Below are 15,346 nucleotides of genomic sequence, written 5' to 3'. Positions count from 1 at the left end.
AATATACACATACTTGTTTATTTAGTGCCATAACAGTTAAAGGCTTAAAAAAAAAAAAAAAGTGAAAAGTATATTCCATAAAAATGTTTAGCATTGTGAAAACTGCTATTGTCTTCAAGGTTCTCATGAATCTAGAGAAAAACATGACAGTTTTTCTTGTCGTAAGAGGCATTTGCAAATCTCATAAACCAATATTTTATTCACAACAGAACACAGAAAACATATCAAATGTTTAAAATGAGAAAATTTACCATTTTAAGAATATAGTCATTTTGAATTTGACGGCAGCAACCTCTCTCAAAAAAGTTGGGACAGGGTTATGTTTACCACTGAGTAGCATCCCCTCTTCTTTTAACAACAGTCTGTAAACATCTAGGAAATGGGGAGATCAGTTGCTGGACTTCTGGGAGAGGAATGTTGTCCCATTATTGTCCGATATAAGATTCTAGCTGCTCAATATTCCTTGGTCGTCTTTGTCGTATTTTTCATTTCATGTTTTCAATTGGCAAAAGGTCTGGACTGTAGGCAGGTCAATTCAGCACCCAGACTCTTGTACTACGAAGCCATGTTGTTCTAATAGATGCAGTATTTGGTTTAGCATTGTCTTGCTGAAATATGCAAGGTCTTCCCTGAAAAAGACATTGTCTGGATGGGAGCATATGATGCTCTAAAACCCGTATATACCTTTCAGCATTGATGGTGCCTTTCCATATGTGTAAGCTGCGAATTCCATAGGCACTAATACACCCCCATACCATCAGAGATGCAGGATTTTGAAATGAGCACCGATAAACAAGCCAGATGGTCCCTCTCCCCATTACTCCAGAGGACACGACTTCTATATCTTCCAAAAAGAATGTTAAACTTTGATTTGTCTGAACAGTTAACCACTTTGCCTCAGTCATTTTAAACGAGCTTTGGCCCAGAAAAGACTGATGTTTCTGGATCATGTTCATATATGGTTACTTCGCTGCATGACAGAGCTTTAAAATGCATTTGTTAATGGCACAGCAAATTGTGTTTACAGACAAGGATTTGTGGAAGTGTTCCTGCAGTGATGTTGATGACAGAATCAAGCCTGTTTTTAATGCAGTGCAGACTGAGGGACTCAAGATCACGGGCATCGAATACTGATGTTTGGTTTTGTCCTGTGTGCACAGAAATTTCTCTAGATTCTCAAATCTTTTGATATTATGTACTGTAGATGATGAGATATTCAGTCTTCGCAATTTTACATTGAGGAACGTTATATTAAAATGGTTCCACAATTTGTAGATGCAGTTTTTTGCTGAATGAGAAGAAAGCAAAGGCAGAGGTTCACCAGAGACTGCCTCCTTAAGATTTTTTTTTTTTTTTTTTTTTTTTAATACCAAATCATGTTGCCAATTAACCTAATTAGTTGCAAAATGTTCCTCCAGCTGTTTCTTTTTAGTGTCACTTTTCCAGCCTTTTGTTGCCCCGTCCCAACTTTTGAGTCATGTTGCTGCCATTAAATTCAAAATGAGCTAATATTTTTAATGAAGTAAAATGTCTCACTTTCAGCATTTGATGCGTTTTCTATGTTTTATTGTGAATAGAATATGAGTTTATGAGATTTGTAAATCTTTGGATTCTGTTTTTATTTACATTTTATATAGCATCCAAGCTTTTTTTAGAATTGGGATTGTAAGAAAATCTACTCAGCTGAATTAAGAGCTTAATATTAATGAATTATTTTTCAATGCAAGCAAGCTGCTCTTAGGTTAAAACCTTCTACAAAGAAAATATCCATGTTCTTTTCTTTGTGTAACCAACAATCCATTTGCTACCACATTCAACATTTAGATAATGACATTTGACTCTTTACTGCCTTCTGTACCATTTTTATACCTATAAGTTCTTACATAATGATAGATGGATAGATAGAGATAGATAAGAGAGATAGATACTTTATTAATCCCAAGGGGAAATTCACATACTCCAGCAGCAGCATACTGATACATAAAAAAAACAATATTAAAAGATTGATAATAATGCAGGTAAAAACAGACAATAACTTTGTATAATGTTAACGTTTACCCCCCCGGGTGGAATTGAAGAGTCACATAGTTTGGTGGAGGAACGATCTCCTCAGTCTGTCAGTGGAGCAGGACATTGACAGCAGTCTGTCGCTGAAGCTGCTCTTGTCTGGAGATGACACTGTTTAGTGGATGCAGTGGATTCTCCATAATTGATAGGAGTCTGCTTAGTGCCTGTCACTCTGCCACAGATGTCAAACTGTCCAGGTCCATGCCAACAATACAGCCTGCCTTCCTCACCAGTTTGTCCAGGCGTGAGGCGTCTTTTTTCTTAATGCTGCCTCCCCAGCACACCACTGTGTAGAAAAGGGCGCTCGCCACAACCGTCTGATAAAACATCTGCAGCATCTTATTGCAGATGTTGAAGGATGCCAGCCTTCTAAGGAAGTATAATGGGCTCTGTCCTTTCTTACACAGAGCATCAGTATTGGCAGTCCAGTCTAATTTATCATCCAGCTGCACTCCCAGGTATTTATAGGTCTGTACCCTCTACACACAGTCACCTCTGATGATCACAGGGTGCATGAGATGTCTGGGCCTCCTAAAATCCACCACCAGCTCCTTGGTTTTGCTGGTGTTCAGGTGTAGGTGGTTTGAGTCGCACCATTTAAAAAAGTCATTGATTAGGTCCCTATACTCCTCCTCCTGCCCACGATAACAATGTCGTCAGCGAACTTTTGCACGTGGCAGGACTCCGAGTTGTATTGGAAGTCCGATGTATATAGGCTGAACAGGACCGGAGAAAGTACAGTCCCCTGTGGTGCTCCTGTGTTGCTGACCACAATGTCAGACGTGCAGTTCCCAAAACGCACATACTGAGGTCTGTCTTTAAGATAGTCCATGATCCATGCCACCAGGTATGAATCTACTCCCATCTCTGTCAGCTTGTCCCTAAGGAGCAAGGGTTGAATAGTGTTGAAGGCGCTAGACAAGTCTAGAAACATAATTCTTACAGCACCACTGCCTCTGTCCAAGTGGGAGAGGGATCGGTGTAGCATATAGATGATGGCATCCTCCACTCCCATCTTCTCCTGATATGCAAACTGCAGAGGGTCAAGGGTGTGTTGAACCTGTGGCCTCAGGTGGTGAAGCAGCAGCCTCTCCATGGTCTTCATCACATGTGATGTCAGAGCGACAGGCCGGAAGTCATTCAGCTCACTAGGACGTGATACCTTTGGGACTGGGGTGATGCAAGATGTTTTCCAAAGCCTCGGGACTCTCCCCTGTCCCAGGCTCAGGTTGAAGATGCGCTGTAGAGGACCCCCCCAGCTCCGATGCACAGATCTTCAGCAGTCGTGGCGATACTCCATCTGGACCTGCTGCTTTGCTGGCACGAAGTCTCCTCCGCTCTCTGCTCACCTGCGCGGTTGTAATTGTCGGTGGGGATGTTTCTCCTATGCTGGTATCAGCAGAAGGATGTGTGGAGGGTACAGTACTCTTAGGTGAGAGTGGGTTAGGGTGGTCAAACCTGTTAAAGAAGTTGTTCATTTGGTTTGCTCTCTTCACATCTCTTTCAATGGTGGCACCCCGCTTCGAGCTGCAGCCAGTGATGATCTTCATTCCATCCCACACTTCCTTCATGCTGTCATTCTGCAACTTCTGCTCCAGCTTTCTTCTGTACTGCTCCTTCGCCTCCCTGAGCTGGACTCGGAGTTCCTTCTGCGTGCGCTTGAGCTCATGCTGATCACCACCTTTAAAAGCCCTTTTCTTCTGGTTCAAAAGTCCCTTGATGTCACTTGTAATCCATGGCTTGTTAGCATAGCAGCGTACAGTTCTTACTGGAACTACAATGTCCATACAGAAGCTGATGTAGTCAGTAGTGCAGTCAACAACCTCCTCAATGTTCTCTCTATGTGATCCCTGCAGGATCCCTATGTGATCCCCCAGTCTGTAGTTCCAAAGCATTCTCTCAGAGCCTTCTCTGCCTCCGGGGACCACTTCCTGAATTAGCGTGTGGTTGTAGGTAGGACCCTCACTCTTGGTTTGTAGTGAGGCTGAAGCAGAACCAGGTTATGATCTGCTTTCCCAAGCGCAGGCAGCGGGGTGGCGCTGTATATGTCTTTAACGTTTGCATACAGTAAATCAATAGTCTTTTTTCCCCAGGTGTTACAGTCCACATACTGGGAGAAGGCAGGTAATGTTTTGTCCAGCGTCACATGGTTAAAGTCTCCAGCGATTATCACAAGCGCCTCAGGGTGCTGCGTTTGTAACTTAGCAACAGCAGAATGGATGATGTCACTTGCTGTCTCCACGTCCGCCCGAGGAGGGATGTATACAATAACAACAATGACGTGTCCAAACTCTCTGGCCAAGTAATAGGGACGCAAACTTATGGCCAACAGTTCTATGTCCCTGCAGCAAGTGGAGACGTTGACGTTAACATGTCCAGAGTTGCACCATCTTGTATTGACATAGAGTGCGAGTCCACCTCCTTTGTGCTTCCCGCAGGTACTTGCGTCTCTGTCCGCTCTAACTGTGCTAAACCCGGGTAGCTCCACGTTAGCATCTGGGATGTTAGTTGTTAGCAATGTTTCAGTAAAAACACAACAAACTGCATTCTCTGTAGGTCCTGACATTTTTCACCAGCACAGCCAGTTCGTCGATCTTATTTGGTAGTGAGTTCATATTTCCCAGGATCACAGAAGGCACTGAAGGTTTATAGCGCCACTTTCTCTCTAGACGCTTGGCTTTCATCTTAGCGCTGGCTCTGCTGCCACGATTCGACCTTCTTACCTCGTCAGGTAAATAGGGGACCACACCGGCTCGGGCATTTGTTCTCAGCGCTTGAAGTTGACTACTTGAATAGACGAGTCTCGGCGTGTAAAAATCCATTTCCAAGTAGTAAAGAGTAGTAAAAAAGTGTCAAGTGTCCAGGGAACTAGTCCACATAAAAGAAAGTGGTAGGAGTTGACAGTGAAATAGAGAAAAATACAGAAAAAAAGGTAAAAAGAATGTCATACACGGAGCTGCTGGAAAGGCTGCCACTCGCGGTGGCGCCTGAGTCATATCATATGAATGCTTGCCAAGTTTTTTTTTTTTTTAATTTATTAATGTTTTGGGATTTTTAGAGTTCTATAAATATTTAGGTATAAGCTATACTGTATTATCTATGGTGAATGGTGCAAATCTGCAGGCTTCATTACATCCAATGCATAATAATGGACATCCATATTGGCTCACTGTAACAGATGCTGTATATTGGCAGTTATTTAAGATACTTTAAAAGAATTTCCACAACATTTAACTGGTGCCAAATGACCTGGGATGCTCATGCCTTTTCAACTGTGGGATCTCTCCATTGTCAGGTTCTACTGGTTGATGCTGAATCTGGTTTGCCTTAGAAGAATCTTCCTTGTCTGTTGCTGAATCTGGTTCACCTGCAGACTATCACCTCCAAGATCAAAGCTGTGAATCCAGGCTGATTTTAGATTTACATTTTAATTTAATTGCTGTGGCCCCTTTTCTAACATTTTAGGGTTTCAAAGAGGCTTCATGCCTGTGTGGCTGTGTGAATGAGACATGTAAATATGTTTATTACATTGATTTGGTTGTTTTGGAAGGTAGAGTGGTTGAGAAAAAAAAAAATCTGAGTGATCAGATGTGTTAAAAGAAGCATCCGAGAGTCTGAAGGTGTTGGGGTATAGGTGTAGAATTATGTGTAATAGGTTATTTATTGGTCTGAAATATTGTTTAGCTCTTTCATGTACAGTAATTTTAAAAATATTTTTGGCACCATTTAAATTGTTAAAACTGCTGAATATATATTTTGCCCACAAAATCAAAAATATCTTTAGTTTAAGTTAACTGAGATCTGAATACATTTGTAAAATTAGTCGGTTCTGGATAATATGTTACGATGAAAAATCTCTCTATATTTGCTTTTACCTATTTTTTATAAATGTGCAATATCTTTTCTTAAAGTACTGGCCACACTAATTATCAAATGAACATATTCTCAAAGTACAAAGAGAAAATTCTCTTAAAAACAAAAGTGCTGCAAGTTGTGGGGGTTGTGTGTGCATCTGTGTGTCAAATTCAGTGTTCATACTGTGTTGATGTTTTCATCTTGTTTATGTCGATGTTATAATTAAGAGGTATACACGTAGATTGTTTACAATAATTAACATTAAAAAGTAAAAATATATATATGTTAGGAGGTAACTGACAAATGTTTAACATTTGTAGATTAAAATGAATCAGAAAAATGGGTGGCACGGTGTTAGCACTGATGCATGGAGCAGGTTCTCTAATTTCCTCCCACAGTACGAAGACATGCATGTTAGGTGAATTGGTTTTGCTAAATTGGCCTTGGTGTGTGTGCTCACCCTGTGATGGACTGGTGCCCTATCCAGTTATTGTTCCTGCCTTGCACCCTGGGCAGTGCAACAGTAGTGTACATACATGTTATATACCACGCAAGAGAAAATGTTTAACCAACAGAAATGTAGACTGAGCTTTTCCTACAGCATCAGCACTCAGGCAGATATGTGAATGACAGCATATATCATCACTACAGTGTACATGAATTAGCTTTAACAGGATGTTTATAGGTAAAGAAACCATGGTTTTAAGCATAAATAAACTGGTATGTATTGACTAGATTTGTATTTATTTTAATTGTAATAAAAGTAAAAAGTTTAACTGATTAAAAAGAGCAAAACCTCCAATCTGAATGTGGTGCTAGCCTGTGCAATAGTATGACTAACTTACCTAAAGGTGTACATTTTCAATGTGGAGCAGAATATATACTGTAACTTACATAACTGTAAATCCAAGTAAGTTATTATTTAAATCACATGGGTATTTGCTAAGCTTGAATTGAATTTTAATTTGGCACAGTTACATTGCTAATGAAAGTTTTAGTTTTATTCCCTATAAATTGACATACTAATGAAACATTCCAGATGCAGTTAAAATAGTAATGAATAAGGTAGAAATGTGTTAATATAACCATTAATGAAATCAGTAGCTCAAAGAAGCAAATATATGTAGGCCTCAAATTAATTCCTCACAAGCAGGATGCTTTTGTGTTTATAATTATAGTACTAGGGTGTTGTAACATGTTAACCATTATGAATGTAGTGAGAAGTAAATCAAAATGACACGTTTTATTGGCTAACTAAAAAGATTACAATATGCAAACACTCAAGGCAACTCATGCCCCTACTTCAGGCAAGACGAAGAAGGGACCCGAGTTGCCTTGAAAGCATGCATATTGTAATCTTTTTAGTTCGCCTATAAAAGGTGTCATTTTGCGTGTTTACAATTAAATTTTCACTTCAGGAACTTTGAAAGCTTATTCATGTCATATGTTGTGCAAAGGAGGTGCAATGACAGCTTAGTTCAAGCAGTGCATGACCAGTCCGTCCGGTAATCACCATGTTGATTCTAAGGTTTTTGAATTCTCCCCCCAATGCAATACTACGCCAATAATGTCACTGATCCTTTTTTGTAGCGATTCGGACAAAATTGGCTCTGCCATTAAATGAAATTTTTTTTGGAGCTCCTAGATGAAAGAGTACTTTGTTTTACTTAAAAATATCAAAACATACTTTATTCACTGCCCATTAAACTGAATTATATTGCCCCTGTCGTCCCGGGTTGAGTTGAACAAACGTCGTAACACAAATATTGAGAGTGCACAGAAAGGGCAATCTGATTTGGACCAAACGATTTTAATTAAAGAAAGAGAAAAACAATATGCAATTGGTTAAGGCCAGGAGAAAATTAATCAGTGCAGCTCTTCTCATTAGTTTAAGGTATTTTTGGCGCACTATAGGAATAATTTTTCTTAAAGTTGTCTAACAGAGAACTAATTAATTTTTACTGATTAAAATTGGTTTACACTTAAAATGACTATGTGTAATGCCAAGCGTCAGCTGAAGTTGTGTAAAGCATGCCACCATTAAGACTCTATAGAGACATGGAAATGGACTATCTGGAGATACCGGTGTTTGGCAGATGGCAGGAGAATGTTTCCTCTTGTAGACTGCATAATGGCTACTTTAAAGTTTGGTGGAGAAGGGATAATTGTCTGGGATAGTTTTCCAGAGTTTGAGTTAGGCTCCTTGGTTCGAGTGAAGGGTACTGTTAATGCTACAGCACACAAAGGCATTTTAGACAACTGTGCGATTTCAAATTTGTGGCAACAGTTTGGGGAAGGACCCAAGGTTCCAGTTCCTGTTGCCATAAGGTTGAAATCGCACAGTAGTCTAAAATGCCTTTGTGTGATTGTGCTTCTGTTCACAAAGCCAGGTCAATAAAGACAAGATTGGTATGGAGGAACTCTAGTGGCCTACACCAAAGCTCTGACTTATACCCTACTGAATACTCTTTGGATAAACTGCAACACTGATTTGCAAACCAGGTCTTCTCAGTGAACATCAGTACCTGACCTCACAAATGCACTTTTGGGCGAAAGCGTACAAATTCTCAGACACACTAAAAGTTTGTGGAAAACCTTCCCAAAACAGCAATGGCTGTAACAGTTGCAAAGCGATGATCAATCCCAAATTAATGCCCATGGTTTTGGAAAGGGATATCCAGAAATTTCATATATGCATGGTCATCTGGTGTCCACATACTTTTGGACACACAGTGTAAAATTATAAAATTTAAATCAATGTTTTATTTACCACAGCTCTCATGTGATTCAAGCCAATGGAAAAGATACATTTTAAAAATTAAACCTGTTTACCTGACAAACACTTTCTTTCTTTGAATTCCCTCCTCGCTCTGATTTCTTTGAGGACACTGAAGTTTCAGTCTGTGTCTCATCTGCACTTTCATATGGCGATTCTGGGCGGTCCTCTGAATGCCCTTCAAATGAATTCTAAAGAGTTAAAAGAACAGAATTAAAACAGTAACACGGCTAGAATCAAAATAATTCAACCAATTAGGAGAATTTTACTTTTATATTTAATAAAGGTTTCAAAAAAGAAATGCCAACTGACGGAGGAGTAGATACTGTATATGGTTGCACAAAGTAGGAAGAGCCTAACAGAAGAAATTAATCCAGCCATTAACTTAACTTGCTTAAATTGATTCAGAATCAATTGTAAATGGAGACTGTTTTGGAAAGTCAACAAAAGGTATAAACCAAACCTCTACTGCAGAACAAACCAATACTTACACATCTCTGACTCATACTGGACCAATTTTAGACTTGCCCAATAACCTTAAAACACATGTTTAGTACGTTAAAAGAAAACCAAAATCATACAGGGTTCGGGCATTAATAGACAAAGAGCATGCAAGCTTAATGCACAGAACAACCAGGCCAAAATTCAAAAACTCAGTATTTTCATATAAGGGCTTCTATAAATTTAAATTCTGCAGTCATCTTCAGTAGACGGTATAATATGGTAGGGCAAGGGTAGAATAATATGACTATTCATGATAAATATTCATAAAAACATACATATCTTTGAATATTTGCTTTAATCAACACTTAAAGTATACAGACATAACCAAGTCAACAGAAAATTGTTTTACAGCCTAATAAATACATTTATGTTCTTAACACCCTGATAATTTCTAACTGGTATCAAAAGTGAAATTAAAGCTAATGCAATGAAACAGATTACGATTCCTGACATAGACATTGCTGCTTACCTCATGCTCAGGGCAAGAGTTCTGCAAGGAGGAATTCTTGCTGCCAAAGGATATAGTAGTTTCACTGTTCAAACGTCTTTTATACTTTTTCAATGGTTTGTAGTTGTCTATTATATTTATATTATTGGAGGAAAAAAGAGAAACAGTTACTTTTGACAAAACATTGGATGCAAGACAAATAACTGATATTTTCATTAGCTTACCTGTATATTTATTTTCCATCATTAAGCCTATTCTTTCTGGAGATCGCTTCCTTTTCAACTGTTTAGGTTTTTTCTGAAGAAATTTGAAAAAAAAAAAAAAAAAAAAAAAAAAAACTCAAGGCACTGCAATGTTATTTTCTAATTAGATATACCTTAGCACAATGTCAAAAAAATGAACAATTAGATTGAATAGGTGACAACTATTTGAAACATTTAAAAAACATGAACAGCATAAACTCTTTCTAAACGTTAGTACAATAAATAAAACAATAAAACTGAGATTTTCACCATTCTATAATTTAACAGTTTCTGCTGATCTTTAGCATATTACAGATAATGCATTTGTTTAATCGCAGTTCAGACCCTAGCTGCTAAATAATGCTTAATGCAACTGTCTGACTTGCATTCAAATACCATGTTCCATGTAGTCATGATTATAAAGAATAATTTTAGTTTTTTTTTTCTCCTTCTCACCACTTGGGTCTCGGTCGAGGTGGTTCATTGTGTGGTAGGTGCATACTCCCAAACTATCAGCGCCTTAAAGCAATGAGAAGTCTCAGTTCCCCACTGTGATTGAAACAGTATAGTAATGTTATAAATAAGTAGAAATGCAACACTGAGTTATTCTCTATTAATACTATTTGAAGGGAACTACATTGTCCAGAAATAAATCTCAGAACACTTATTAAGAAAAATACTTAAAGTTGGTTGGTTCCAGTGGCAGGCAGTGTGGTGTAGTTGTTAAGGCTTTGGACTTCAAAGGTTGTGGGTACAAATTCCACTACTGACACTGTGTGACCATGACCAAGACACTTGACCTGCCTGTTCTCCAATTGGAAAATCAAAAGAAATGTAAACAATTGTATTAAATGTTGTAAGTCGCCTTGGATAAAGGCATCAACCAAATAAGTAAATGCAAATGTAAATAAGTGTTTTAATAATCCTGACCAGATTTAATTTTAATAATCTTAACCATGATTGCTTGCTTATATAAAATATACATACACTGAAGTACTCTGTAGTATATATAAAAAAAAAAAATTCAAAACTACAATAAAAGCTTTTGTAATTATGTATTTACTGTTAGAATGCATTTTTACATACATAACCATATTCATTTCAACACATGCATAATTCTTACTGAAAATAAGTCATTATACAAAAGGCTGTGCAGTATGGCCCATAAAAAATTTCATGAAATTTTAGGCTCTCTCACAATACACAATATATCTCTCAATACAGTGATACCTTGAGATACGAGTTTAATTCGTTCCGTGACCGGGCTCGTAAATCAAAATGCTCTTATCTCAAATCAATTTTCCCTATTGAATAATTTGAAATGCCATTAATCCGTTCCAGACCCCCAAAACACACTGCAATTTTTTTGTTACATGTTTTTAAATAAGAAAAATGTACTTATAAATAACGAATATTGTATAAAAACACAGTATAATGTACAGCATTTACTGCTGACGGAGGTGATGGAGAAAGGCTGAACTGAATAACAATGTTATTCACTGATTTTTGCCCTTTTCGCTGCACCTTCCTCACTTTCATCTGCAGGGGTTTTCGAAAAAAACCTGTCCAATGAGGTCTGTTTCATCCTCCCTTTCAGAATGTTTCTAAAAAGCGTCATGCAAGTGTCATTAAATAGCGCTGTCGCACGCCCAGTTGAAACTTTTTCTGGGTGTTTCTTTTGAAACAAGTCTTAAAGTTTCTTCTACATTCCCAACATTTCCTTTACTTTTACTTTACTATACAACATTTCACTTGTAGAGATAACTTCCTCCGCGTCACTTATTTCCTGCAAAACCTCCGTGTGCTGCTGCGTCTGTAGCTCCTTTAGCTCCTCCGTTGTCAGTTCCTCAGAGTGCTCCTCGATGAGCTCATTGATGTCACCTTCATCCATGTCCAGGCTTGCTGGGGGATGTATCCTTCGGCCGCTATTATTCCTGCAAAAGTTTTGAGGTAATCCTCAGCTGCCTTCATATCCGTGCTCGCTGCCTGACCATGCCTGACAACGGAGTGAATGCCGGTCCTCTTTTTAAAATTCTCGAACCAGCCCCGACAGGCTTTAAACGGCTCGCCCGATGCCAAGTCTGTCAAAGTGCCTAGGGTCTGCTGCTGCAAATCAGCATAAATCGCTCGTGCTCTCACACAGATTATAGCCTCCATCACGGTATCTCCTGCGAGCTGCTTCTCCATCAAACACACAATCAGCAGCTTCTCCATATTTTCATGGATAGATGTCTGCTGTTTAGAAATGATTTTAACGCCCTTGACTGGCGTTATAGCCTTTATCGACTCCTTCTGCTTCAGTATGGTGTAGATTGTAGAAGTGCTACGCTTGTACTGCTTCGCCAAATCGACTACACGCACACCTTGTTCATGTTTTTCTATAATTTCTTCCTTTAATTCAATGCACATCATCCTTTGCACTCACTTTCTTCGGACCCATAGTTGGAAAAACGAAGTTTTGCAAAATAACTGCAAGCACAAATGCGAGCACAACACTGAAGCTTCCACGGCGAGCTAACTGCTTAAAGTGAACGAGTGAGACATGGGATGTTGCGGCGTTCACTGTGGAGAGCTGCCCGAACTAGCGGTGGGGTGGGGTATCTGAAGCTGGCTCGTAACCCAAATTTTACCTCTCAACTCAAAGCAAAAAAATCGGCCAAGAGACTGCTCGTATCTCAAAAAACTCATTAATTGGGACACTCGTCAAGGTATCACTGTATTTAGAAATCTTCCCTTAAGCACTTTATAAATACTCGATTTAACCCTCTGTTACAGACAGTCACACCAAAATGATGAGTCTAGTCACACCTGTAGGCTGCAACAGTTGTCTCTTTTTACTGGAGTTAAGCACCCAAACTGCCACTGGCACAGTGACAGGAGGGGAGTTTGACTGAGGCAATACACCTGTCATACTGTAATGCAGATGTTCTAAGATGATCTCAGGGAGGAAAGAAATCTACTGTGGAGCAGAAGGGCAAAAACACTCTTTGCTTGCTTGTACTTCTCTGCACACACTAAGCATCTATTGTTTTGAGCAGATCCCATGCTAAATTACAACTGAAATCATTTCTATATTCTTCTCGGAACCTACAAGAAAAAAAAGGCCTATAGATAACAAAAAATTAAAGAACTGTGTAACTTGCGTATTCTTGCCAGCCGGATTATGACAACAGAGGTATGTAGGGGCCTTTCAAGAATATACCTCTAAGATAAAATATAATGCGCAGGCTGTTATTTAGGACAGCATGGTTATGATAATAGATATATATATATATACTGCTATGCGGGTAACCCAAAAAACTGCCTGACAGGTTCAAAGGGTTAAAGTAAGTTATACGACAATTTGTACTTGATATGTGCAATGTAGTCATTTACTACATCCCACGTAGAATAAGATGCGATGCATCGAGTATATTTGTTGTTTCCCAGAGCCATAGAAACAAACAAAATTTATGGGAAGTGTTAGAAAAATGGGCTGATTTTAAATTGATATCAGCTATTCCTTCAAAAAATATTTAAATTTTAATCCAATTTAAATTTGATGCCATAGGCGTGTCAATGAAGATGTACAGTATATTATTTTAATCAGAATTAACTATTACTTTTACAATTTAACAGTTAAGATAAATTATTATTCACCTTTGGGCTCAGACTACTGTCTGTTCTGGCCCTCTTCCTTGGCTCCAGGGTTTTCAAATGTTCATCAAGTTCTAATGGCCTTTTAATCTGCTTTTTTCTTTGTGATACTTCAGATTTTCCTATAAAAATAAAATTAAAAAAAAATCATTAAGTTAGATATACTGAATATAAACTGAAAAATAAAATTAGGTAGGTGTTTTAAAACCCAGTAATATGGCAACATTGCAATCACAAAACTAAAATTGCAAAATATTAGGATCTGCAAAGAGTCAACATTTGGGGAAAAAAACAAATTAGTAAGCTGACTATTCAGGTACAGGAGCAGTTTAAATAAGCCCCTTCTGTGTACCCTTGCATACACCAACTATTCACAGCAGATATCACAGTACTGGTACATATGTTGTTATACACAGAAATCCTGAGGACATATAGAATTTGACACAAAAGCATAAGATATTTGCACAAAAAAAATTACAACAAAGCCTTTTAGGAATGAACTAGTTTACCAATGGTGCAGGGGATACACACCTTGCCATCTTTAGTGGGATCCCTTTTCAGACTTGAAAATAGTATCCCCTATCAGTATAAAAGGACGTACACCTGGAGAAAAATGGCATATCTGTGAAAACACTTTTGCCACATAGTCCTACTGTATATAGCCTGTGAAGAACCTTGTTCTTGGAGGCTAACAGTGCACTACTGAGTTAAGAATAAATTAAAACAACTACTGATTGAAAATTTCACTGTATAAATGGTTTTGAAACCAAGAAAGTAATCAATGTATCCAATGGCTTTAGGCCACTATCAGGTATATTAAGTTTACTTTACCTAATGAGAAAATATAACATGCTCAGACTGGTTTATCACAACATTTTCATGCTTCTCTAGCTGTTCATCATAATTTTAATAGCATTAAAAAGAACCAGAAAAATTTGCAGATCCAGAACGAATTTAGAATGTGGATAACACCTTAAAAAGAAATTATGAAAGGCAGGAAACAAGCTATTACAGCATCTCTTGTACCTCTCTTTTTTGGATTATTAAGCACTAAAAGAATATAGTATGAGATCCATACAAGAGACCTCATTTATAAATTCTGTGGGCATGCAAAGTTAAGAAATGTGTATATGCAACTTTCCACACAAACATCAAGATCTATAAAAGAAAAAAATGACGGGGGAAAATGCATATGTTTATGGCAACTCTTGACACATGCATATGCAACATTTCGGATAAACTTGGAAATCACAGCAACCTTGATCTAGAAGGGAAATTCAGCTAAATGACAAGTCGCAGACATAATTCAAATCATTGAGTGGTTATTACAATTTGCATTAATGCAACAAACATACTGTATTACACCTCAAAAACAGTGAATATGATGTACAGACTAATTTAATTCTATGTTAAGAGGGCCTATGCTGCGCATTTACACTGGAGAAATTTTTTGGTTTTTTACCTATTTATATCAGCTACCTGTTGTCACTTCTCTGGGAACGGGCCAACAGGTCAGGAATACCTCAGCCAATCTTCACTCAATCATGCTCGCTGTGCTGGAAGCCATTAACTGGCCAGCTAGGCACTAAATCCAGTTTTCATATGGTATGGGTGCACATACATAAAACATGTTTTTGCCAACATAAAGATAATTTTCAGCAGTGTCAGGTTCTTCTAACATAATCGGAGAAATTTACTGGACTCTTAGTGCAATAAAGGCACCTAGCATGAACAAGGCTGCTTTAAACTGTAAGCAGTGACACTCCAGTAACACACAAGCTACCTGTGATGCCAAGATGTGGTTGACAAAGTCTGTTT

General features: G+C 38.2%; 1 protein-coding gene across 3 annotated transcripts in view; it reads right to left on the bottom strand.

Moving 5' to 3' along the window:
• The window catches only part of nsd2 (nuclear receptor binding SET domain protein 2), a 144,457-nt gene that overhangs the window by 50,511 nt on the left and 78,600 nt on the right, over positions 1 to 15,346 (bottom strand). For all 3 annotated transcript variants that reach the window (XR_003716225.2, XM_028801627.2, XM_028801626.2), the window contains exons 8-11: positions 13,532 to 13,650; positions 9,875 to 9,947; positions 9,672 to 9,778; positions 8,755 to 8,889 (exon numbers count right to left, since the gene is read on the bottom strand). Coding sequence is in view for 2 of the 3 variants with exons in the window: in XM_028801627.2 (XP_028657460.2) it covers positions 8,755 to 8,889; positions 9,672 to 9,778; positions 9,875 to 9,947; positions 13,532 to 13,650 (434 nt within the window). In the remaining variant the exon portion in view is untranslated. The remainder of the gene's footprint in view (positions 1 to 8,754; positions 8,890 to 9,671; positions 9,779 to 9,874; positions 9,948 to 13,531; positions 13,651 to 15,346) is intronic.

This window comes from Erpetoichthys calabaricus, chromosome 5 (genome assembly GCF_900747795.2).
Source record: "Erpetoichthys calabaricus chromosome 5, fErpCal1.3, whole genome shotgun sequence".
Taxonomy (NCBI): Eukaryota; Metazoa; Chordata; class Cladistia; order Polypteriformes; family Polypteridae; genus Erpetoichthys; species Erpetoichthys calabaricus.
This window is presented reverse-complemented; position numbering and strand designations above follow the sequence as displayed.